Source organism: Antechinus flavipes, chromosome 3 (genome assembly GCF_016432865.1).
Source record: "Antechinus flavipes isolate AdamAnt ecotype Samford, QLD, Australia chromosome 3, AdamAnt_v2, whole genome shotgun sequence".
NCBI classification, from domain to species: domain Eukaryota; kingdom Metazoa; phylum Chordata; class Mammalia; order Dasyuromorphia; family Dasyuridae; genus Antechinus; species Antechinus flavipes.
Genome location: NC_067400.1, coordinates 148,184,756 through 148,210,122, shown reverse-complemented (window position 1 = coordinate 148,210,122; position 25,367 = coordinate 148,184,756). Strand labels below are relative to the sequence as shown.

Below are 25,367 nucleotides of genomic sequence, written 5' to 3'. Positions count from 1 at the left end.
TGTTTATGTGTTGGCTCTCCAAAGGGATTTGCCCAGTTTTGGTTCATTAAATGCCATTGATTTGTTAGTCTTAGAATGCCAATTTACAAAGTCATTCCCTCGATTTTAACTTTATTTAACATAGTATAGTCATAAATGACAGCTAATTTAATCTTCATTTGCTCAGTTGCTACAAAACAGTGGAGCAAGACAGTCAAATTAGAAATCCTCTTTCTCCTGATTCCACTATCTCTCCATTGAAGACAGCTCCTGTGCTGTAGTTTTAGGATTAGCTAGTTAATTGTGACCCGCTTTCTCTTTAACCAATAGCACAAGCAGTCTTGCTTCAGAACCCCAGTATATCCCAGTTCCTGTTTTACTTTTTCCTGATATAAAAAATATGAATAATGGAGGATTAAAAAAAATTCTGAAATTATTCCATTGGTATTGTTGTCTGAGCCATGGGATTTTTTTTTTTAAGTTGTTATCAGCTGGAGACTATTATAAGAGTTTAAGACTAAATGTTCAGTACCAAAAGGGAATCTTGGTCACTGGAAGGGGGAGGGATTTTCCTCTTTACTGCTAACTATGTGATTTCATAAACTTGGGCCCAACTCCTAGCTATGTCTTCATAAACAAGAGCCTCCTTTCAGAAATGTTTTCTTTGAAAAAAAAATAGAACAAGTAATTTATATCTAAAGACAAAGGACAGGTAGTTGGCACAGTGGATAGAACACTATAATTGGAGTCAGAAAGACCCCTCTTTCTAGTCACAAAGAATCAGATAGAACTGAAAAATGACTAAATAACAACAAAAATTGTTGCCTGAATCATGAGTTTTTTTAGTTATCATCAACTGAAGACTGTTGTAAGAGTTAAGACAGAAAAAATGTTCTGGACCAAAAGGGGATCCTTTTGGATCACTAGGTTGAGTTTATTTTTCTCTTTTTCCTTACTATCAGCTATGTGGTTTCAGAATCTTAGATCCATCCCCTACCCCACCCGCAATGCTCATCTTTTCATAAACAAGAGCCCTTTTTCAGAAGTGTTTTCTTTGAAAAAATAAAACATGTAATTTATACCTGAAAGAAAAAACAGCAACAACTAAGGGTCAATTATTTAAAGCTATATTTCAATACTGTTTCCACATTTATAATTTCGTAATCCCTTATTGAGATTATCTAGATGTTTTGTTACTAGTTTTATGTTGAGCTTTCTATCACATGCAAGGGCACGTTTTTGTCCTTTTGCATCATGAAAAAAATGTCTGGAAAGATATGACTCTCAGGTTCTCTGGGCAAGAAACAAAAACAGTGGTTAACATTAAAAACAATTCTGTAAAGCCCAAGGCGGGTGGCAATGTAGGGATGGAGAGGTTGAATAGAAAATTAATTGTGAACAGAATCAGGAACACATTAGGGAAGTTGTTAAATAAAAAACTGTCTCTTTACTGCCACTGACTCAAAGAAACACTTAGAAAGACTTAAATATTTTGAATCAAAACATCTTCACATGGAATATTTTGATTGTTCCAACCAAAGTTTGAAATTGTCGCTTAATTTTCAGATGATCATGTCATCTATAACTTAACTCCTCCAACCTTTCCAGACTTCTTACCCTGTATTCCCCATCACATATTTTCTATCTGATAATTCCTTGATGTTCCTTGAATTAGACATTCCACATCTTATATCATTGAATATTTCTCTGGCTGTCCCCTCTGCCCAGAATGCTAGACCTCTCAGGTTTCCTTCAAGTCTCAACCAAAATCTCATCTACTGAAAAACTTTTCCAATTCTTTCTAAAATCTCATCTACTGAAAAACTTTTCCAATTCTTTCTAATTCTAATGCCTTTCCTCTGTTAATTATTTCCAGTTTATCTTAAATATTGTTGTCTCTTCCTTGAGGGAAGAGATTGTCTTTTGCCTCTTTTTTATCCCAGGCACATAATAGGTATTTCATAAATATTTATTGACTGATTGAAGCTAAAATACTAAAGTTAGGTAACTTGTTTTAGGTCACATAATCATATGTGAAATGCAAAAATCAGAACTCACAACTAGGTAAATTCACTGCCTGACTGCTTTGAGACACAGCATATCATAACAGAAAAAGCAATAGATGTTAGAATAGAAAGGTGGACCTCAATTTTCATATCTGTAAAATGGAGGTAATAGTATTTATAATACCAGCTTCACAGGGTTTTTGTGAGGAGAGCAACTCATGCTCTATAAAAAGCTATATAAATGAAAGACTCAGTTTTGTTTTTCTTCGGGTATAGTTTGTTGACAACAATCATTTGCAAAATTGTATTATCTGTTTGCATCTATCCTCGAATAAATATGTTTCCTCCTATCATATCTCAGTGACTGCCATAACACTATTGGCTGCAAGGATAGTAAAAGTTGCCCTGAATTTGAAGCTTAAAGATGTGGATTCCACCCATATTTTTGATTCTATTGCTGAGCGACTTAGACTGCAAAAAGAAGGTGTTGAACTAAATGGTATCTGATTTTACTCATTTTTTGATCAATCTAATTTTTTTAAAATTTTATTACTGTTTTGTGGGCCATTTAATTTTGAAATGATGTCACTTTACTTTGGAGATGATTATTTTTAATGAGTTTTCTCAGAAGACTCAAGTCTGCAACAGTAGTTCAGAATATTTACATATGTGACTGCTATCTGGGTTGGCAATAGTCCTTTATTATCGACAAATATAGCATAATTTCCCAAACTCACTGCAGAGAAGCAATTTTTAATATCAGTTCTTGAGATGCTGAATCTTAGAATGGAGGAGCTTTCATATTTATTTGTTTTGCACATTTAATGCAGATTTTGGCCCCAAATGGTAGACCTATTTGTGTCTATGCATTCACAGTGCTCATTGCTTTATTAGACCTCGCCTTATAAATTGCACAGAGTTCTAAATTGTTGGAAAGTTCATGGTACTGAAATCACAATTCTTCAAATTCTTTTTTTTTTTTTTAATGAGTCATTTTATAATCTGAAAGTTAGGTGACTCTCAGAGCTTTCTGGTAGATAACAAAAATGGTGCAGACCAATCTCAATTCTATCTTCCTTTACCAACACAGTGAGCTGTGGTACCATCTTGTAAATGAGCAAATATCCTCTGTTCAAGGCATCTAAAACTTTGACTGAGGTAAAGACAAAGTTTTAGTCAATGGCAGTTATGTTGTATTTAGTCCATATCTGTGTGATTAGGTTAAGGGTTACCTGTTCTTATAAAGAGATTTCCTGATAATTAAATCAAAATATTCTTTTTTTTTTTTTTTTTTGACAGGAGCATAAGTGGTTTGAACCCTGTGCATAGCTTTAGTTGTGGTAGAAGTGGAATTAAGAAATATATTTACATGCATTTGTAAACATTTTTTGAATCATGCCAAATCACATTAGAAAATTACCTACTTTCCAAAAAGGTGTTCATACTTTATAGAGTACCACAAGTCTGAAATATTTAGCCTCTACTTTATATCTGATAAAAGGCAAAATTATAGTACAATTGCTTTTGAAATGCCCTTCCTTGTCCCCCATTTGCCAGTTTATTTGTAGGTCTATTGTTTATTGGAATTGTATTATGGTGGCCCCATTCCTATTGGATCCATGGGCAAGTTGGAGCTATTATTTGTCCTAACTAGAAATCTTGTAGTAGGCATTTGTCATAATTAAACTAAAAAATCTTAAGGCCAGGCTCTTTGCTGTAAAATTTCATAATTTTGTCCTTAAAAATTAAAAATCAAGTACAAATCAAGATAAAAGACACTCCTCCACTAGAATAATAATTCTATACTAGAGGGCCTAATCACTAATTCTTCATGCTACTGAAGCCCCATTGTCATTTAGTGTAAGTCTTGTTGCCAATCTACAGTCATGAGAATCTGAATGTCATAATAGATGGAGGGCTGCAGTGGGACCAGGAAGACCAAGTTTCAGATTCTGTCTCTTACACTTAGTACCAGTATGTGCCTGGGCAAATCTCCTCCCTCTGATCTTCAGTTTATTCATCTATAACATAAAGGATTTGGACTAGATGGCTGTTCAGGTTACTGCTTTCCAAAAATTTATGATCCTATGAGTCTCCCTAATTTTACCCTTTCAGATCATTCATACACAAACACAGAATTAATAAATTCACTAAGAATTGGACTATTGTAAGATATAAATAGCACTGGCTCTTTTTTCCATTAAAAATAACAAAGTTGAACAGTTTACTTTTCATAAGCCTTTTTTTAGCTTTTCCCATGAATTTGGAGTCACAATATTTCTTGTAATGTTTACATTTTTATTTAACAAGTGATTTGGCTTATTTTATTTGCACAGTCCCTAATATGAATGGAGCCTGTATTTAGAAATTGTGTATTTTCTTTAATTTCAGTAGGAGTGGTTATACTCTCTAATACTATACTTACAGAAAATTATACATTCAGGGCATCTAAATTGGAATGCCAAATTATAGGACATCTTAATTATCATGTGGATGTGACAGATTCAATTATTCTTGAACTCTTTTGAGAGAGCTGCCCTAAACAATGATTCATTGTAGTAAACAAAAGCTTAATAGGAAAATATCCTTTATGGAGTCTAATAAATATTTCAGATTAAATTACGTGGGACAAAATTAACTGAGATAACCTTGGTATATATATTTCTTAAATGTGTCCGTCTTTAAAATGTCAAATGTCTTATCAGAGAGTCTAAATTTATTCTAAATCGGATATTTTCCTTAGTATAAGATTTTTCATAGTTAATTCTCAGTTTCTTGTACTAATAGTTGAAAAAGATATTTAATCATTGAGATCCATGGAAACTCTTAAGGGCCTTATTTGGGTCAACTGTTCCAGTTTTCTCCACTACTAAGCCAATTCTCAAAACCATTAACCAAACCACTAATAAATAAAAAAATCACAAAGTTCCTTTTTTCTCCCTCTTTATCCTCTGGTTGAGGCATTAATGATCTATTAAATAGCTGAAAAGCAAAAAGAAAGAGATAATTCTGCAAATTAGATAAGCAGCTTTTGAGTGATCAAAGCTTAAATATACCTCAGTGTAGACTATAAAAGAGCAGTTAGGTAGCACAGTGAATAAAACACCAGACTCAGAAAGACTTGAGTTAATGTCCAGCCTCAGGTAATTACTAGCTGTGTAACCCTGGACAAATCATTTAATCTTGTTTGCCTCAATTGTCTCATTGGGAAAATGAGTTAGAGAAGGAAGTGGCAGACCATTTTGGTATCTTTGCCAAGAAAACCCCAGATGATGTCATTAAGAGTTAAACAAAACTGAAATGACTGAACAACAACAACAAAGTGGACCATAATAATTGGAATCTGGAGCTAAATATCTTAATTGCTTCTTCAATTGCTTCTTCAATCCTGTTTTTTTAATTTAATATCTCCCCAATTACATGTAAAAACAATTTTAAACTTTTTTTTGAGTTCTATATTCTCTCGTTTAGATATAAGCTATATATGGACAGTCATGCAAAATATATTTCCATATTAGTCATGCCATGGAAGAAAACAGACAAATAAAAAAAAAAAACCAGCAAGAAAAATAAAGAAAAAATATTCTTTGATTTACATTCAGATGCCATCAGTTCTTTCTTTGGAAGTGGATAGCATTTTTTATCATAACTCCTTCAGCAATGTCTTGCCTTGCTGAGAATAGCCAAGACATTCACAGCTGATCATTATATAATATTGCTGTTACTATATACAATGTTCTCCTGGTTCTACTCATTTCATTTTGCCAGCAATTCATGTTAGTTTTCCCAGGTTTTTCTAAGAGCATCCTGCTTGTCATTTCTTATACCACAGTAGGATTTTATCAGAATCTTTTGCAACTTGTTCAGCCAGTTCCCAATTGATGGACACCCCCTTAATTTCCAATTCTTTATTCCTACTCAAATAGAAAATAAAGTTTTTGAGTATTTCTTCTGCTCAGAGGATAATGTTAAAGCTGTTGAGATAGCAGCCTGTTCCCTTGGCTTTCTACTATTACAGTATTAAAGTACAACTCTGATTCTGACTTCCCAAACTAAAAACATCCTTCCCTGTCTAGCATTTCCTCATTCCTGACCTAAATTGGAATATAAACTCCTTGAAGGCATGGACTATGTGTCTCATTTATAGTCATATACTATGATGCATTCCACCCAAATAGATTTTGCATCTTTGACTACAGAGTCCATCAGATTCCCAGTGATATCTGTATACCAAATTTCATTGGGGTACACTAGATACTTCTAACTATTCCTTAAGTTGCTCAGGCTTCCTCCTGTAGGATTTTAAGCTAAAACAGTCATCACTTACTACATGTCATCATATCACCCACCATTTAGGTCTGATTTAATAATATAATCTAGCACTTACAAAATTCTTAAGTTTTTTTTCTAAAATCAAGAAGCTTTTTCATTCTTTTTAGTGCTTAAAAAAAGTAGCAAAGGGCTATTGTATGCCTCTTTGTATCCCTAGCACTTAGCATAATGCGTAGTGTATAATAACTAATTAATTGTGTATATTGATTGGAAATAAAACCATTACTTCAGATAAACTTTTGATTTTAGTAACAATTGAGAACTTCTAATAGATTGGATTAAATCTTTCTTTGCTGAATAGGAATGGAGTACAATCAGACCTTTTGAACAGTCTCTTCAGCTAGACCACCTAAATAGAACATCTCTTGTCTGCCTCCCTCCTTTACCTCTTCCGAAATATTATGTTCATTATAATACGTTGCTGCAAAGTATTGTGTTTTAAGGTGTTTGCTTTTGCTGATTAACAGGTTTTGGATGCAGGAAGATTGAAAGAATATGATGAGCCATATGTTTTGCTCCAAAATAAAGAAAGCCTGTTTTATAAGATGGTGCAGCAAACAGGCAAGGCTGAAGCCACCGTCCTCACTGAAACAGCAAAACAGGTAAGATTTGCCAAGAAGATGTAATTAGCTTCTGACTCTGCACTTTTACCCTCCACAGCCTTTTAACAAGCACTGTTTTCCACTATAGTTAAAGGCAACTGTAGTTAAGCTTTTCCAATTATAAACCTTCAGGGTCCCAGTTTCATAACTGGGTCTTTAAAATACATCTCAACTTGAAACAAAGCCTGCAAAGACTCAGCAAGAGAAATCATGTCTGCCTGGCAATACTTTGCTTAGAATTGTATTTATTTTAACAATATGGGTTTAATTTAAGAGAAGCATCATTACAATAGTGGGAACCAAATAAAGTCTTGGTATCAGAAGGCTTAGATTTGAGTCTCAACTTCATTATATAAGTCACTTTACTTTTGTCTTAATTTCCTCATCTGTGAAATGGAGACAGTAATATTAACCTCATTTCTTTCACATGCATATCATGAGGAAAGTGCATTATATGTAATAGTTATTCTTTTTAGAAATCATTTAACATTTTAAAAATAATGTATAATAACTACATTTCCAGATCTAAATTTATGCCAATGAAAATTAAAAGCCTTTGCTTTGGACTTAATATGATTTCTGATTACTTTATAAAAAATTATACATATCATTGGAAATTCATGAACTATAGTTTTTTAAAGAATTCTCATACACAAAATACTAGGAAAGCTTTCTAAGGGCCTGTGGGTGAGGGAATACCTAAGTGCTATATACAAATATGAGATTTCTATATTGCCTGTAAGATTTCTTCTTTTTCATCTCTTCATTCTGATCCATACTCTCCAGCATGTGTTTGCTATTTCCTCCCTCCACATACACAATTACATGTATTGGTGTAATTTGGAGAGTTTTTACAGATTCTTATAGTTTCTCCACAGTAGAGAGAAGTAGGACTCACACACATTCCTAAAGAAACTCTTCCTTTGATAATTGTTCTCTATCCTTATTTGGATTCAGCTTGTCTTCAGGCTGCTGGCCTTCTTCAGACTCAATTAATACATTTTTCAGTGTGCATTAGGGATGTTACCATTAGAAGGCCTCTCCCCTCCTAGGGAAGGGCACAGTGTTTTACGTTCACCTTCTCCTTAAGGGTCCTATTAGACTTCTCTTCTGATAGAATGGAAGTTCCTTGAGGACAAACACTGTTTTCTTTCTTTATCCCCAGGTCTTGACACATATTAGGGATTTGATAAGTGGTTGTTGACTGGTGTTTCATTTAATAATTTGTGTAATGGTTTAAAAAGCTAATGTGGAAAATATTTGGAATGAAGATTACAATATTGTAATATACACACACACACACACACATATTTTTATTATATCAAGAGACAGACAGACAGACATATGTAGAGAGGTATCCTATAAAATATAGCTTCTGCGTGGTGTTGGAGCTACTGTTTGATTGTTGACATATATTTAACACACTACCTGGAGAGTACCAGAATCCCATAAAAAAGTTTCCAAACCTGCAGAGACTTTGGTAGTTACATGTGCATGACTTTAACTCACTCCCCCTCAGTCTATACTCTAGTGGACTAAAACCACTGGGCCAGAGAAAGCCAAATTAGATCTGGAGTTAAAGGCCTTTGTTTCAAAGAATTAAGAACTCATTGGCTCTAAGGACATCATTTGGTTACCTGAATAAGCAACACAGACTAATTGGAACTATGTTTCTTTCTATGGTAATCTAAAGCATATCCTTTATTGAATTTGCAAAAAGGAAATCCTTCTGCATTTGCACATAGTTCATCATAGACAATGATCATTCTGTCTCCCAATTAATTTGTGGCTGCTCATTTTATTCATGTATATCTCAAGGATCAATGCTACCTAATTACCTGAACAGGATACATGTCCTACATGGAGGCTTGGAGGAATTCCCAGCATGGCAGAGGAATGACTGGCATCAGGAAAAGCTGCGGTAGCATCATAGTTGCTTGGTATTTCTTGGGGTCAGGCTAACTCAGAACACACAGTGCTCCTACGGGAGCTTCAGCATGGCCTGAAGGGCCTTAGATCTGAACAGTCAATGACTAACTTCCTTTGGAACAAGTTACAAAACACGAGTAGAAATGCCAAGGTTAATCTAAGATTAATAATGCCTAACAAGTTATGTGTCTTTATCCTCAGCATATCTATATCATTCAAGACTTTCTCCATCCCTTCCTCCCCCCTTTATCCAAATAGGACTTTGATGATAGATAGATAGATAGATAGGTAGATAGATGTGAGAGAGAGAGAGAAAAGGAGGGAGGACCTCAGGGTATTCTTTTACTTTTACCAGTAGATTTAACTCAACCTCTGTCACTAGAAAAATCCACTATTTGCAGTTCTATTTAATGTATTTTAGTCCTGAGATTGTCAAATCAGAATTATCATCCAAACTCTAGGTAAAACCTAGCAGCAATCTTACTCCAAACAAATAAATTGTTACCTCAAGAATCAGTCAACTTTCTCCTAAATCAAGAGACTAGGCATTTCACATGATTGAGCTGCTGCTTGTTTGGCATATTCATAGAATTATGAGGCTACAAAGGACTTGGAGAGCTTTATCCATCATCATAATCAAAGACTTTAATATAGGCAAGGTTACAAAGTAGATACAGAGCATGGTTTTTCCTACTGAGAAGCTTAACTTTGAAAGCAAAAAGAAAGATAATATAAATAAAAAGTTGAACTGATTTTTAATGAGTAATTTTAATGAATTATTATATCACATAAAATAATTCCTCCTCTATAGTATTATTCAGATGCTTTCCCATGTATCCATGGCTCTCCCCATAACTTCCATTTTAAAGAAAGTTTTCCCAGACAAGTTATGCCTCCTTTTCTCTCTGAGCTCCACTCTTGACTCTAAATTTTCTCCACTACATCCCATCCTTCTCTCTCTCTCTCTCCTCACTGCATTCCTTCCTTCCTTCTCCTTCCCCACTGCTCAACTCTTCAGTTTCCTTTATCCCTCTATCCTTTAGGCCTGATCTGATTGGAATTATCATCCAATAATGTACTTTTCCCCATTATAATGTAAGTTCCTTGAGGATAGGATTTTTTTTTTGCTTATTATATTCCTATCATTTAGCACAATGCCTTGGATGTAATAAGTGCTCAATAAATACTTGATTTGATTTGATTTGACCAAGATGTGGAAGTAAATTTGAACTCAAAAGAGAGAGAGCACAAAACTGTAGCAGGACCTACCAGCTAGGAAACAATCTGTATGTTGGTCCCTTTTAATTCAGCCAATATGTATAGGGTCTTTACTAAGTGCCCAGCACTCTGAAAATGATACAAGCATAACTTTTGAGTCTCAGTAATGCTAAGTCCTGCACCCTTATTTTAAGCCCAGAGAAATTAAGTAAGTGAATAGAATAGTGGATAGAGTGTTGGGAATGGAGTTGGGAAAAATCATCTTGGTGGCTTCAGATAGTCATTTCATTCTATTTGCCTCAGTTTTCTCATCTGTAAAATGAACCAAAGAAGGCAATGGCAAACTGCATCACTATTTTTTTTTATTATAGCTTTTTATTTACAAAACATATGCATGGGTAATTTTTCAGCATTGACCCTTGCAAAACTTCTGTTCCAACTTTTCCCCTCCTTCCCCTCACCCCTTTCCCTAGATGGCAGGTAGTCCAATACATGTAAAATATGTTAAAATATATGTTAAATCCAATATACTGCACCAGTATTTTCACCAAGAAAACTCGAATGGGGTTACAAAAAGTTGAACATAACTTTAAAAAAAAAAAAAAAAAAAAAAAGACTAAGCATCAATTACTCTGAGGTAATAGTTGAACCTGGGTTTTTCTATGAGCTCCAAGTACATTTGTTCTCTTCAGTACTCTAGTATCTCCTACTTTCAGGAAGTCTACAATTGCAGAAGATATAAGCTTTATTTAACAAAATTAGAAGACAAGTTGAAAGAAAAGTTAGTTTGAATCACGGATCTTCAACTTGTGTATCTTTGGGCAAGTAACAAAACCTTTTAAGGAGTTACTTTCTTATTCTGTAACACAAGGAGGATGGACCAGATGGTCTCAAAAGAGCTTTTGAGCTCTAATTCTATGATCCTCTAATGAAATGTGAAAATGTTGTATAATGTATGCAGTGAAAAAAGGGAAGGATGTCTCACAGTCCCCTTTGGAGGTTTCATAGATTCAGAACTGAAAAGGAGCTTCCTGTGTCATCTAATTCAAGGGATTTCACAGCCTTATCCATAAAAATTGGGGGGAGGGAACATCCTCCATAATATATATTCACATGTAAATTATGTAATATGGCCTGCTGGCCAGCTATATTATATTTCAGTCCTTTCTCCAAGGTTCTTTGGTACCCTTCAATGAATTTGGGAGTATTTGGTTTCTTGTAGGTGGTTGTACACCCCATCAGTTCTATTTCCTCAGGTATACCTCAGTTTCATTAGATAAAAGATTGGCTTTTATACTGAAATAATTACTTCAAAAATCATAATACCAAATATATTACTCCCCATGGAAAGCATAATTTCCCTCCAATGGGGAGTAGGGCCCTTTGTACCACTTAGTCTTTGGAGAAAAGGAGATTAGGTGCACAACCTAGTTCAACTACTATAAAGCATAGTACTATAAAGCTGCAACACCAAAACTCCCCTAGAATTCAAGTGCCAGACACCCAGGCTTCTCAGAGCTTCCATGCCAGACAGGCTGTACAACCTCACTAATGTATCTTGTGGCTCCCATGGGAGCCAGTGGGATTGAGAGGGATAAACAAAACAGAACAGAAATATCTAATTTCTAAGAATTGGAGTAAAAGAGAGAGTGCAGGGGAAAGAAGCTATCTCCCTCTCACCAGTTTAGTCCATGGCATCCATGTAGTAAGTGACTGTGCAGCATACACATATATTCTGTCATAAGACAGAAAGTGAAGGAGAAAAAATAGCCAAAAGAGGATGACCTTATTTTGTCAATTTTAAAGATACAGGGAGACAATCAATGGAGGCTATACCTGCCCATGTGATAAGGGACACAGAGGCCTCAGCGCTAGGTAATCTGGATATTCTCCATATTCTTTGGTGAAATAGGCATATCCAGGCAAGCCTCAGATTACAAAATTACAGATGGGTACTACTGTACTAATATATTATGCACATCATAAAAGTTACATAAAACAGAAGGAGTAAAAATTTAAATAAAAGATATGTTAGTTATTTTTATTTTATTTAATAATAGTATAAAACCCTTTTTTGTTTTTGTTAAAATGACTGATTTTCTCAGTGAAAGCAGAGTAGTTTAAGTATGCAGTTAGATGACCCAGTAGATAATAAAGCATTGGACATGGGGTCAGGAAGATCTGAATTCACTTCTGCTTAGTAGATGTGTGATTGTAGGTGAGTCATTCAATTTCTGTCATTCTCAGTTCCTCATCTATAAAATGAGGATAACAATAACACCTATCTCCCAGGATTATTGGAAAGATAAAATGAGATATCTCTAAAAGAAATTTTGTAATTTTAAAGCATTTTGCAAGTTTGCTAGCTATTGTTATTCATTATTTTTCAAATTGTGGTTTCTGTACTATGATTTTTATGTTTGATAATGCTTTTGTAGTATCCCTTGACTCTTAACTTCTTTCTAGTTTTTACTATAAAAACAATGACAATTCTCAACTGGATTATTATAGCAGCTACCTAAGTAATCTTTCTTCTCACAGTATCTCTCCTTGTCCTTCAGATTGCCTACATAATTTTTTTTAAATAAGCTTTTATTGTTTTCCTTTTTTTGTTTGTTTGGGGGTTTTTGCATCACTGCAATCTCTCCTAGTATGTCCCCAATTTCCAAAGAATCGTTCCATAGCATAATATTTTTAAGACAAAAACAATGGGGGGGGGAGAAAAAAACATATAACTTATCAATACTTTGAAAAAGTCTGAAAATATATGCAGTACTGTGAATTTCCCACTCTCTGAAATAGGGAAAGGATAGGTTGGGAAATGTCTTCATATATCTCTTTTTTTGAGTCATACTTTTTCTTTGCAACATTCACTTTTTGGGTTATTTTTCTTTCTGTTTAAACTAATCACTATATATGTATGTGTGTATGTGTGTGGTTTTCTTGGATCCATTTATTTTACTTTATATCAATTCATTTAGATTTTTCTATACTTCTCTGAATTTTTCACCTTTATCCTTCTTATACATAGTGATGTTCTATGATATTTTCATACCATAGTTTGGTCAGCTATTTCCTGTTCTCCTTCATCATCCTCACCAACCCCCAGACTAAAGCACTTATATCAGGATATCAGATTTATAGTTAAGCAAAACAAATCTCCACATTGGCTTCATCTTAAAATGTATTTTTCATTCTGCACCTGAAATTCTGTCAGGAGGGTGGGTAACATATTTCTTCATCAGTCCTTTGGAAGTCATCAGTACTGCAGTGATAAGTATAGTGTTCTTTTTGTTACACAATCAGAGATACTAAGGCTGATTTGCATTGATAGGATTAAAATTTTTTAATAATCTTTAGAATTCTATGTCATATATGATGGAGCCTCTTATACAAGGTGATGGAGAGACTAAATATTTAGTCTGCCCCTTAACTTATTGACCCAGGACAGCTCTTCAGAGGAACATGTAATGTAATAATCTTTGTCACAATTTTCATTCAAGTTAAGATACTCTTGACAAGCTATCTCTACTTATAGCATTTTATAAGCATTAGCTTTCAAATCGTCAGCCTCTCTAACATGCAAGCATTAAGCATGAATCAATATTGTAAAATCATGGGAATTAGCCAAAATCAACAAGGCTTTCACTCTGACAGATTAGGACTCATTCTTGAGCAACAGGGAATTTAACATCTGGAAACACATGTTTCCCAGTCAGGTTTTCTTGATCCCACATTGTTCTTTTCCAAAAAGCTGATTCAGGCAATATGAATCACTCTCTGATACACCTTCATAGATGAGCCACTCAATACTTCATAGCAATGAATAAAAAAAGTTTTAGATGCAGAAAACTGTAGGATGAGTGTTCACTAACCCCTTACACAAAACACCAGACAATATTACTTTGGTAATATTACCAAAGTTTTCTCAAGTCGCTTATAATATTTCCTGTGATGAGAGATGGAGTCACTCAGGAAATAAAGAACAGCTTTGTAGTCAAGGATACCTGCCTTTAAGAACTCTCTCATAACTACTTTCAACAGTAATAAAAAAGAAAGATGAGGCGGTTTGGAGGTAAGGACAAGGTGTTCACTTTTGGACATTTTGAGTTTTAGGTGTCTCCTGAGCATAGCATTCAAGATATCCAGTTGGCTGTTAAGACTAGAAGTAGAAAGATTAGGATTGGTAAGTTCATTTAAGGATCAGCAGTGGAAAGATGATGATTAATACGGAGCTAATGATATTGCCAAATAAAAACAATATAGAAGAAAAAAGAGAAAAGGACCCAGAGCAGAGCCCTGTGGGATGTCCATAGTTAATGCACACGATTTAAATGAAGTTCCAGCAAAGGATCCTTAGAAGGAGCATCCCCAAAAACCTAGACAGAAAAGAGTATCAGGAAAGAAAAGGTGATCCACAGTCTCAGAAGCTGCAGGGCGCATGAAGATTGAAAAAAACTCATTAGATTAAGCAATTAAGAAATCATTAGTAACTTTGGAGAGAGAAGTTTTGTTTGAATGATGAAGATGGAATTTGAACTGTGGAGGAGAGAAAAGGAAATGAAGGCACTTTGTAGAAAGACCTCACCTTCACAATTAAAATCACATATATGAACACAAGGTGTTCAACCATTCCCCAAGTGACAATTTTAAGTGTTTTGCCATTACTAAGAGAATGGCTATAAATATTTTAGAACATATAGATTTTTTCCTTTTTCACTAATCATCTTTGGAAGCAGACCTAGTAGTGATATTACTGAACCAAAGAGTATAGGCAGTTCAGATATCCTTTGGCTAGTTTATGGAAGTACTTGTTTTATTTCTTAAGTTCAGAATAAAAAGGTTTGAAGGAACCACTGTAGTGAATGGGCTAATGAGCTAATTAGGGACATAGTCCATAGGGACAGGAAAAGATTATCTTGCAATACTGAGGGCCCAGTTGATACTAGCTAACAAAAAGTGGTGGTGCACCCCATCAGCACTGTTTCTTGATTTACTCTAGTGTCCTTCAACAATATAAAATTAATATTGATGATACATGGTGGGGAATAATTAAAGACTGAGGTGTTAACAAGTCAAGATCAATGATATACAATAAGGGAGCAAAGGATTCATAAGAAGAGGAGGATGGAAAAGTGGATTGGCTCACAATGGGATCAAGGTGATAAAGGAAGGAGAGTGTTGCTACAGGCGTAATGACCTGGGAAAGAATTAGGTCGTGATAGGGACAGAAAACAGGGTTTAGGGCTGTAGGTCAGAGGGAGAGATGGAATGATAAGAGATTGTGATCAGATAAGGAAATATCAGAATTCAAGAACATAGAAGTGGAGCATTTGTAGGTGATCGAAAGATCAAGGATATCTTCTTCTGTGGCTGATTTAGAGTAGAGGAGTAAATCATATAAAGTAATTTGAGGAACTTGGAGATTAAGGTATTTGAGAAAGTATCGATGTGCATATTGAAATCTCCTAACATGAGAGCAGGAGTTGAGGAGGTAAAAAAGACTGAGCCAGGCACTGACTGACATGCATACTAGATCTGACAATTTGCATTTTCCCATAAAATATAAAATCATAGTGAGGCTGTGTGACATAGTGCCTTAGAATCAAAGAAGACCTTCTGTGATCAGATCCCTGATTTATACTGGTCTTGTTACCCTAGAAAAGTCATTTAACCTTTAAAGTGCCCCCAGGCAATTCTTTTAAAAAAAAAAAAAATCATCAATAACCGTAATTTCTCCCAGTATTCCTCCCATATGACAAGGAAGAAAAAAGTAATAGGGGGAAAAAAATCAGCATAACTGATCAATACTTTGAAAAGGTCTGAACTTAACATTCAATGTTCAATACTTGTGTCCCTCCCAAAACTGCAGATGTTATTGGTGGCTGTGGCTCCACATATCTGTTCTTTGGAGCCAGGCTTATTCTTTGGAATTATGAAACATTCATTTTTTTTTTTGATGGTTCTTTCAATTGTTGTAGTCATCATGTATTTTTTTTTTCCCTTGACTCTGCTTACTTCATTCTGCATTAGTTCCTGTAGGTCTTTTCATGCTTCTCTTTATTCTTTGGCATAAGGAATTCCTTACACCTGAATTTCTCAGGAAATATTGAGAATTTCCTGTAACAGTAGAATTGTATCTCTGTTTTTATAAGTTTATTTATTCTATTTACTGGTTGATACATTTTGAGTTCCAAGTTGTCTCCCTCCCTCACTTTCAATTCCATGTTAGAGAAGGCCAACATTTTTTGGGCGGAGGGGGGAAGTAAATGTGTCTAGGCTTTCTTTTTTCATTGTGGTTTTCAGATAGTCCAATAATTCTTAGATTGTCTCTTCTGGATCTATTTTCCAGGTTAGTTGTTTTTTCTTTTTTGATTTTGTTTGATGACTCTTGATGTCTCATTGAGTCATTCAATTCCATTTTTTTATTCTAAATTTTTAGTCAATTATTTTCTTCATTTAGCTTTTTTTTTTTTTTTTAATTTCCTTTTGCATTTGGCCAATTGAACTTTTAAATGAGTTCATTGGATTTTTTTTTTCCATTGAATCAATTCTGTTTTTTAGGCAATTATTCTGTTTCCATTTCACCAGTTCTGTTTTTTAAGGAGTTTTCTTTTTCCATTTCATCAAATCTATTCTTTAAGGAGTGATTTTCTTCAAACAATTTCTGTTTCCTTTTCCAAAGCTCTAATTTCCTTTCCCCATTTTTCTTCTTTCTTTTAAGAGCCTTTTGAGTTGGAGAACAATTATATATCACTCTTTGAGGCTTTACCTAGAGATTCTTTGCCTTTAGTGTCCTCAAAGTTTGAGATCTATTCTCTGCTTCCATAATAGCTATCTATAGTTTGACTTTTTTGCTCATTTTTAAAGGTTGAAATCTGTTCTTAAGGCAAAGGGGAGATTGTCTCAAGCTTCCTCTACAGGTAACAGTAACTTCACACTGTCTTGGGGCCACTGCTGCTGGTTTCCTTGCTGTGCCGAGTGGGCCTGGCCAAGTCCTGATTATTATGCTGGGGTTCAGGGCTCACTATTGGACTTCTGTAGTTGCCTTGGAGATCTCACAACTAGTCTGCCGACCCACTAGCTTCTAAACTAGGACAGAGTAGCCAGCACTGCTGTATTTTGGCTGTGAAGGCCTCTCTGCCTTGGGTCTCCCTACACTGTGTCTGTGCTGGGCCACCTGTCCCCTGCCTGATTCCTGAAGTTCTTCCAAAATATTTATGTCTTCTGCTGGAAACTTGTTACACTCCAAGTATTTGTGGGTTCTGTTGCTCGAAAACCCATTCAAAGGCTTGGTCTGGTGTTTATCTGAGGGAAGCCAGGAAGAGCTCAGACAAAACTATGGTCTATTCTCCGCCATCTTGTCTCTGCCTCTGATAGGTGTGTATGGAACCATAAAATACATACATACATACATACATACATACATACATACATGTATCAATTCTTTTTCTGGAGATAGATAAGTTTCCTTCATTGATCTTTTGTAGTTGAATTAAACATTCATATTACATAAGATAACTTAGTCATTCATAATTACTCTTTAAACATTTTGGCTGTTACTCTATGTGATGATCTTTTGGTTCTGCTTATTTCACTCTATATTATTTCATGCAAGTCTTTCCCTGTTTTTCTAAAATTAATCTGCTTGTCACAGTCATAGAGCACAACTAATTCGGCCATTCACCAGTTAATGGGTATCCTTTCAGTTTCCAGTTCTTTGCCACAACTAAGAGAGTTATAGATAGATAGATAGATAGATAGATTTATAGATATATTTCATACATATATGTGTATATATTTTAAGTATAGAGATTCTTTTCCCTTTCCCCTGATCACCTTGGAAAACAGACATAATAGTGGTATTGCTGAATTAAAGGATAGACATCGTGTTATAACTCCCTGGGCATAATTCTAGATTGTCTCCAAAATGGTTGGATGAGTTCATAATTCTACCAACAGAGTATTAGTGTTATGTGGGATAGGGTAGCTATCACCAACACAATCAGGAGTCCGAGTATGAGTACAGGAAAAAGTTTCTTTCTTTTTCATTAGAAAGGGTGCAGAGTCTCTGACACTCAAGTTGGGTTTGAGAGAGACATCACATAACAAGCAAGGGGCAGTCCCTTTTTGTTCCCTAATGTGAACTCCCCTCCCCAACTCCCTGGCTCCTTTCCCCATTGGCTGGGGTTTCTAAAAATGTGAGGTAAGAAATACTGAGGCTATCAAATGTTTAACTGGACAGGATGTTTCCCACTCCAGTTCCTGCCTCAAAGGAGCTTACAGCTTAAATTCTTTTGAGGGAGGTAATCTCCACCCTTGATCTCTCTCCAGTGTCCCTGTGAATTTCATCCCCTCCAATTCAAGTTCCATTTCTTCAGTTCAACCTTAACAACTCTGGAAACCAACAAATGCCCATCCATTTCTCACAGTATCCTAGTTTTTCCACATCCCCTCCAAAATATTCAATTTCCCCCAATCTGAGAGATGTGAGGTGGTACCTCAAAATTGTTTTAATTTGCATTTCTCTAATTAATAATGATATAGAATCTTTTTTTTTCACATGAAGCTTGGTTTCTTCCAAAACTGCCTATTCATATTCTTTATCCCTTTATTCATTAGGGAACAATGCACCTTCTAACAAATTTGAATTAATTCTCTATATAGTTGAGATATAAAACCTTTATCTGAGAGACTGCCTAGGGTCTCATTTTTTTAAAAGATAGATGATAAGAAAGATGATAGAAAAATACAAAAACAAATCATTGTATTGAAAGAAAAATAAGTTGAAAGCTAGGCATTTCAGTCTCTAAGATTATTTTAGTATAACCTATATTTATTTAGTAAATGTGTGTGTGTATTAATATTTAGTATAACATAGAGTCATAGACTATTAAGAGTTAGAAAGAACCCTTAAATACTATCATATGCAATTCTTTCATTTTTGGTCAAAAATCTGAAAGCAAGTGACAAGAGATATATTTAAGGTCGCACAACTAGACAGTAATAGAATTTGCATTAGAACCCAGGGCTTAAGATACCTTTTTACATTGAGATAGTCATGAAATATTAATTTTTTAGGAGTTCCCTACTGAAAATCTCTATGCTTTGTGAATAAGCATTTAATTATTTTAGTGGATATAATCTTCCTGGGAAAAAGTGAAGATTCATTATTTATTCTTTTGTTCCTGATATTTCTGTTTAGAAAAAATTGCCCCCCTGAGTGGGGGGGAGACATGTGTGTGTATTAATATATGTGTGTATGTGGTACATGTATGTGTGTATGTGTGTGTGTGTATTTTTTATATATATTGCATATATAAAAAACATATAACTGCTTAAAATTTGTCTCCATTAAATTAAGTGTCTGCTTTCAGAATAGCTTGAAAAGCATGAAATGAGTCTGCACAATTGGTGTAAAGCCTTTATGTTTATCAAAAATGAAGCATTTATTTAGTACTATGCTAAGTGTAAGACGTATAAAGACAGAGAGAGATAAAACATTCTCTCCCTGTGATGCACAACCTTTCTAACAGAGAAATAGCCTATACACATGTAGGTATATAAAATATATATACAAAGCAAGCTTTTAGGAGGGACCAGAGTGATGCATCAACTGATAATTTTCTTTTAAATAAAAAATATATTTTCAATCCTTTACATGCATAAAAATAATGTACATAGATTTTATCGAGGTGTAGTCAAGCATTAGTACAAAATTCCCTACTTTTTTCTTGTTAAATGATGTTTCAATATACAGAATTTTTATATGTAAGGATATATTTTAAGGTAGCACTTACAGAGACTAACAGGGAAAAAGGATAAAGCTACACATACTATATAGGTGTTTCAGCCGTTTTTTTTTCCCCTCACATGCAAAGTCTATTAAATCTAACAGTCACTTTGTTGATGGTGCCCACAAATATATTTAGAGTCTGGTTTTACAAAATGGCCCCAGAATAGTATGAATATGAGCCGTGGCTCATGACACATGTCAGCCTCAGATAGATGGTGCATTTTCTGTTTTAAAGACTCAAACAAAACTTTTCACATTCTTCTTTGAAAAAAAAATTACATTTGAAGTCCTTTTTCACCAAACACATTTTTAGATAAGAGCACACAAGTCTTGACATTATTTCATTTTGTTATGCGCATCTGTCAAGGAACAGAGATATGATACAGCTGCTAAAAACTGATGATTGTGGAACAGAGAGACTTGACAGCATTTCATTTCCTTTATGTTCTGATTATACATTTATCAGAAAACCTGTATCTCTTCTAGTTCAGCTAGAAATTGGTAGAATTCAAGAACTCAAAGGCTAGGCAAAGAACTGTCCTATTATTTGGTATCATCTTACATTTTAGAGAAGTTGCTTGGTTGAGTCATTGTTAAAGCCTTTCCTTCTCCTTTCATTATTGTGGTGCCCTATCCCCAGATCACATTTCTATAGGCCCTATAACTGCTTTACCGCACAAATTAAACGCCAGGACATTTCATACATATACTCTGGAGTTTCAATGCTTGTCAATCATAGTTTATAAAATATAGGGATTACAACCTGATATTAACATCCAAATCCATTGTGCTCATTTTATGTGTGAAAATGAGAAATCCTTGTGCAGAAGGTAGATTTCACAGCCTCTTTTGTCACTCTGTTTTTTAATTTATCTCCATGTTTTGAGCCAGTAAAAATTATTTTACTTAGCAGTTTAAGGTTGTGATAAAAATGTTATCTGTAAATCTGAATGATCAGAACTAAAGTGGTTCTATCCACAGGTTGTTCAGTCTGGCCCTGGTAAGGATTTTAATGGGATTAATTCTTCAGAACAATAAATACCTGTTTTTTCAGACTCTGCTTTAACCATGATGTCTGTTTTTGTTAGACAAATATAAGATGCTTATAACTCACAAAGGATCAGAAAAGAGTGACAATGAATATGACGTAAGTTTAAAAAAAAAAGATTTTTATTTACACTTACTTTCTTTTTTTTTTTTTTTTTTAAGGTGTACTTCAGAAGAAATTATCCAGAAGTTACTCAAAATGGTTACGTAGTCACGAACACTTCAAATGAACAGTCCTCAGGTCTAATTGTTTTTGAGACAGCACTGTGAACTCAGAAGAATGAAAATGTTATGTCCAGATCATTAAACTCTAATGGGATCCTCTTAGAACAGATGGACAACTTTTAACAGTGATTTTTGCACTATATGACTAGATTGTATTTTTGTTATTCTTAACATAAAAACATATTTATGTACCATATGTTGTTTATACAAATATTTTCTAGTTTCATCAAATAATTTTAAGTGCTAATGAAGCAAGATTATTTCTCATTTTTATTTAAAGGCTGTTTTTTGATGTGTTTTTCCCCCTTTGATTGTTGTGGTTTGTTTTTTAACCAAATCAAAGGGGACAAGACATAAATAAAAGAAGGCAACCAGGTGATGTGCCCTCACAGACTTCAAACCAAAGCTAATGTAGGTATATAAGGAATCATTCGTACTTAGATATACTTTTGAACTTTTTAAAATGCGCATATTGTTTTCAAATAGCATCAGGGATTCTATAACTTGAATGATATGTGAAGTTGCCACTTGAAGTCTCACCTTTTCTCTTTGATGTTTGTAGGTTAGTATGTTTTAAATGTCCCTATATAAAGTAGTCCAGAGCGTGGAAGAAAATGTAACAGATATAATTCATGCTTTAGAAGCACTTTGGACACATATGGCAAAGACAGAAATTTTAGCTTTAGTTTTGAAGCTCAAGAGGCAATGTCAAAATATTGGGAGAGGCTAGGTTTTTTAAATAATTTTTCTTGACAGAATGAGGGAGACTAATGTAAGCTTTCTTAAATTGGGTATCCACTTATCTAATCTCAGAGAACATAGACATATATTCATTGTAACCATTCATCTTTTAGATTTATCTTAACTATACAGGGATTAGCAAGGGTGGGGAAACGTTTATCAGTTTTGCACTGAACACGGTGAAAATTTTTTAAAAGATACACACTAATCCTCAATTAACTGGAATGCTTGGGGAATGAAAAATGTCCTTAGGACATGTCATGGAGATTATGTCCTTTAATGAGTTTTTTCTTACGGTTTTGTCTATTTTTAGTGAATGAATGAAGAATTCATAGAGGCTATGACCGCTGAGCAGAATAGTTTTCCTGCCCTCTTTTCTTCTGGCCTCCTTACTTGCTGCTCCTAATTTGAGCTTCCTTTCTCTTTCTTCATTTGGTCACTTTCCTTTTTTTCTATCCTTCCTTGTTGATACTCAGTCCTTTTTCCTTCCCTTTCCACCCCCTCCATCCCCTAAGATTACTTAATTTTGGTCATCCTTCAGTTAAAGTGCCTTGGACTTCAGGTCTTCTACAGCTCCTTTTACAGCTCCTTTCTTGAGTATATTTGCTTTTTGAATAGGTCTCGTGGTTGTGGAGTCTACATGTGACTTGTACCATCACAAAAAAAGTAGTAGCTAGTTGAAGTTCTAATTAATTGGGTTCCAATTAATCCAAATTTTTTACTATAATAGTAAAATATGTTTTCAAGACCTTCTTGATTTCCTTAATATATAACTTCCCCAAAATTGCATATAAGCTTTTTTTTTTTTAAGGACCTTGGGGATATAACTAGATGGAGCGGACTTTTATATATATATACACACACATACATCCACAAAAACATCTATATTTTTTAAAAACAGCAAATTTTGTAGGTATCTCCACAGAAACCACAGACTTTGTGGCATTAAGCCTTAAAAGAGTAGACTATGCAAACAGATTCAACTAGTAACCACTCATTGGTTTAGTGTTTATAGTTTCAATATTTATTTTTAGTCATGTAAATAAAACAACATTATAGTCATTCATTTTTGTTTTGGGTAAATTGAAATAGCTATAATGTTGATGACAATGGTTAAAAACAATAGAAGGCATTTAAAATGTATCTGTGTTTATCTTGCGTATAGAAGGTAACAAGTAGTTACACAAATATATTATTCTTTCTTGTTTTAGCCTCATTGTCTTAGCACTTTTTAAAATGAAACATTTAAATATAATTGAAATAAATTGCAATTTTAAACTCTATTGAGTTCCCTATTTTTTTTTGTAAAAAAAAGTACTATTTCTTGAGTTTTTTCTCCCTAAATATCTTCTTTTTTCTTCCCTCCTCTTTCTTCCTTCCTTCCCTCCTCTTCTTTCCTGTCTTCTCTCCTCTATTTTTTCCCCTCCCTCTCTTTTTTTCTCTTTTTGTTTCTTTCTTTATCATAAATATCATGAGTGTAGAATGGATGAGACCTGGCATCTTAACTGATATGAAGAGTGACAGTGAAGAATTGAGGGTGACTTCTGGATTATGAACCTGGATAACTTAAAAAGCTTATGGTATCAGACAGCTAGGTGACACAGTGGACAGAGCATCAGCCCTGAAGTCAGGAGGACCTGAGTTCAAATCTGATCTCAGATACTTAACACTTCCTAACTGTGTGACCCTGGGCAAGTCACTTAACCCCACTTGCCTCAGCAAAAACAAAAAGCTTATGGTGTCCTCAACAGAAGTATTGGCTGAGAAAGATAATGAGATCTTTTTTGAAGTATATTTGTGACAATCACTTAATAGAAATCTTATAGACAGGTGGTAATAATGAACTAGAATTCAGTTTCTTGCTCATTTTGTTTCTTTTTTTTTTTTTTTTCCTTTGGTATTTCCTCGTTTTTTACTTTTATGCTCCTGGGATAAAGGGATTGCTGTCCCAAGCTCCTTGTGTAGCTAACTCTGAGCCTTGGCTTTGAGCACAGGGGCCCCTCATGTTTGCAGGGAAAACAGCCTGGGTTTCCAAAATTTGCCTTCTGAGTGGGGACTGGAAGCTGCCCCCTCCTGCTGTGCTTCTTTACCGAGCCAGGACTGAGGGTCTTAATTGCTGATTTGCTGTGATTATGACTTTCTCAGGGGCTTTCCCAGATTCTGAGCTGGACAAACACACTTTTCTCCCCAATGAGACTGACCTTTCATCAAGTTTTTCCAGTCTACCTTGAGCTAGAGAGTTGTTTCATTCAGCCAGACTCAGTTCAGAGGCTGTTTTATGTGGCTTTCTAGGGAACCTGAGAGAGCTCAAGCAGCTTCCTGACTTTACTCCTGCATCATGTCTCCACCTGGATTGGGATCCTGAAAGGTGAGGGTTGAATTAGATAGGGATCTGGAAGTAATATTGAGAAGAAAGATAACTAAAACCTCAGAGTTGATTGGATCATCAAGAAAGTAAATGTGGAAATGGAAGAGAAGAGGGTTTAAGACAGTGCTTTGAGGTATACCCATACGTAGAAAGGATTAGCACATAAATGTGGCTGCAGTTCAAAGGAAAACCCAAGCCACAATTATGTCATGAAAACTAAGAGAGTAAAGAGGCAGAGAGAATAGTCAAATATCAAATCCTGCAAAAATATCAAGAAGAGTAAATGACCTTTGGATTCAGCAATTATGAACTCAATATCCTTGAAGTGAAGTTTCAAGAGAATGTGATAAAGTGGAAAGCCTTATTGCAACATATGATGAGCTCAGATAGCTTTTTTCCAGGAATTTGGCTCTGAAAAGAAAGAGGTGGGACAGTAATAGTTTGAGAGGAAGATAGGATGAAGTGAAAATGTTAAGGGAAAAGGTCTAAATATATTTTTAAGCAATTAGAGTGAATTAAGTGTAGCAAGATCCTTAAAGAGACCGGAATAACTAGAAGTACCCAAAGAGTATACATTATCAAAGAGAATGACCACTAAAATTAGAGCAAAAGATGATAGAGTTGGGGATGATTTTAAGTTGATTTCATATGACTTCAGGCCAGAGCAAATTTAAATTACATGATGTAGCCTGCTGATATTCTCCAGCTAACTGTTCTCAGATGACGATGTGAATTTTACCATAAACTAGTTTCTATTTGTATATTAGTATAGATACAAATATAAACATTTCACTTGTGTGCTTTTCTATAGATGATCACTGTCTGCATGAAGTCATTCAGTTCAACATTCATTGAAACTTTGATTATTTGGTATAGTGGAAAAAGTAAACAATGAGTTGGATTTTTTTTTTTTTACTTCTCAGCTATTTGTTTTGGCATTGTATACATAGTACATTTTAGAGCTTTCCTTTCCTCATGGGATTCCTGGAAGATTTTTTTTTTTTAAAAGGCACCAAAATTTTCTCATCTAGGAACTAGGCATTTTATACCAAATATAATCCTGGAAAGAAAGTAAGAATTTTAAAATTCCTTCAAGTGGGTATTCTAATATGTAGAAAGTTGGT

General features: G+C 34.6%; 1 protein-coding gene across 1 annotated transcript in view; it reads left to right on the top strand.

Moving 5' to 3' along the window:
- Positions 1–25,056, top strand: part of ABCC4 (ATP binding cassette subfamily C member 4) — a 271,583-nt gene extending 246,527 nt beyond the window's left edge. The window contains 2 exon segments of the mRNA XM_051984011.1: positions 6,785–6,919; positions 21,072–25,056. Coding sequence (XP_051839971.1) covers positions 6,785–6,919; positions 21,072–21,179 — 243 coding nt within the window. The 3' untranslated portion in view covers positions 21,180–25,056.
- Positions 25,057–25,367: the final 311 nt, after the last annotated feature.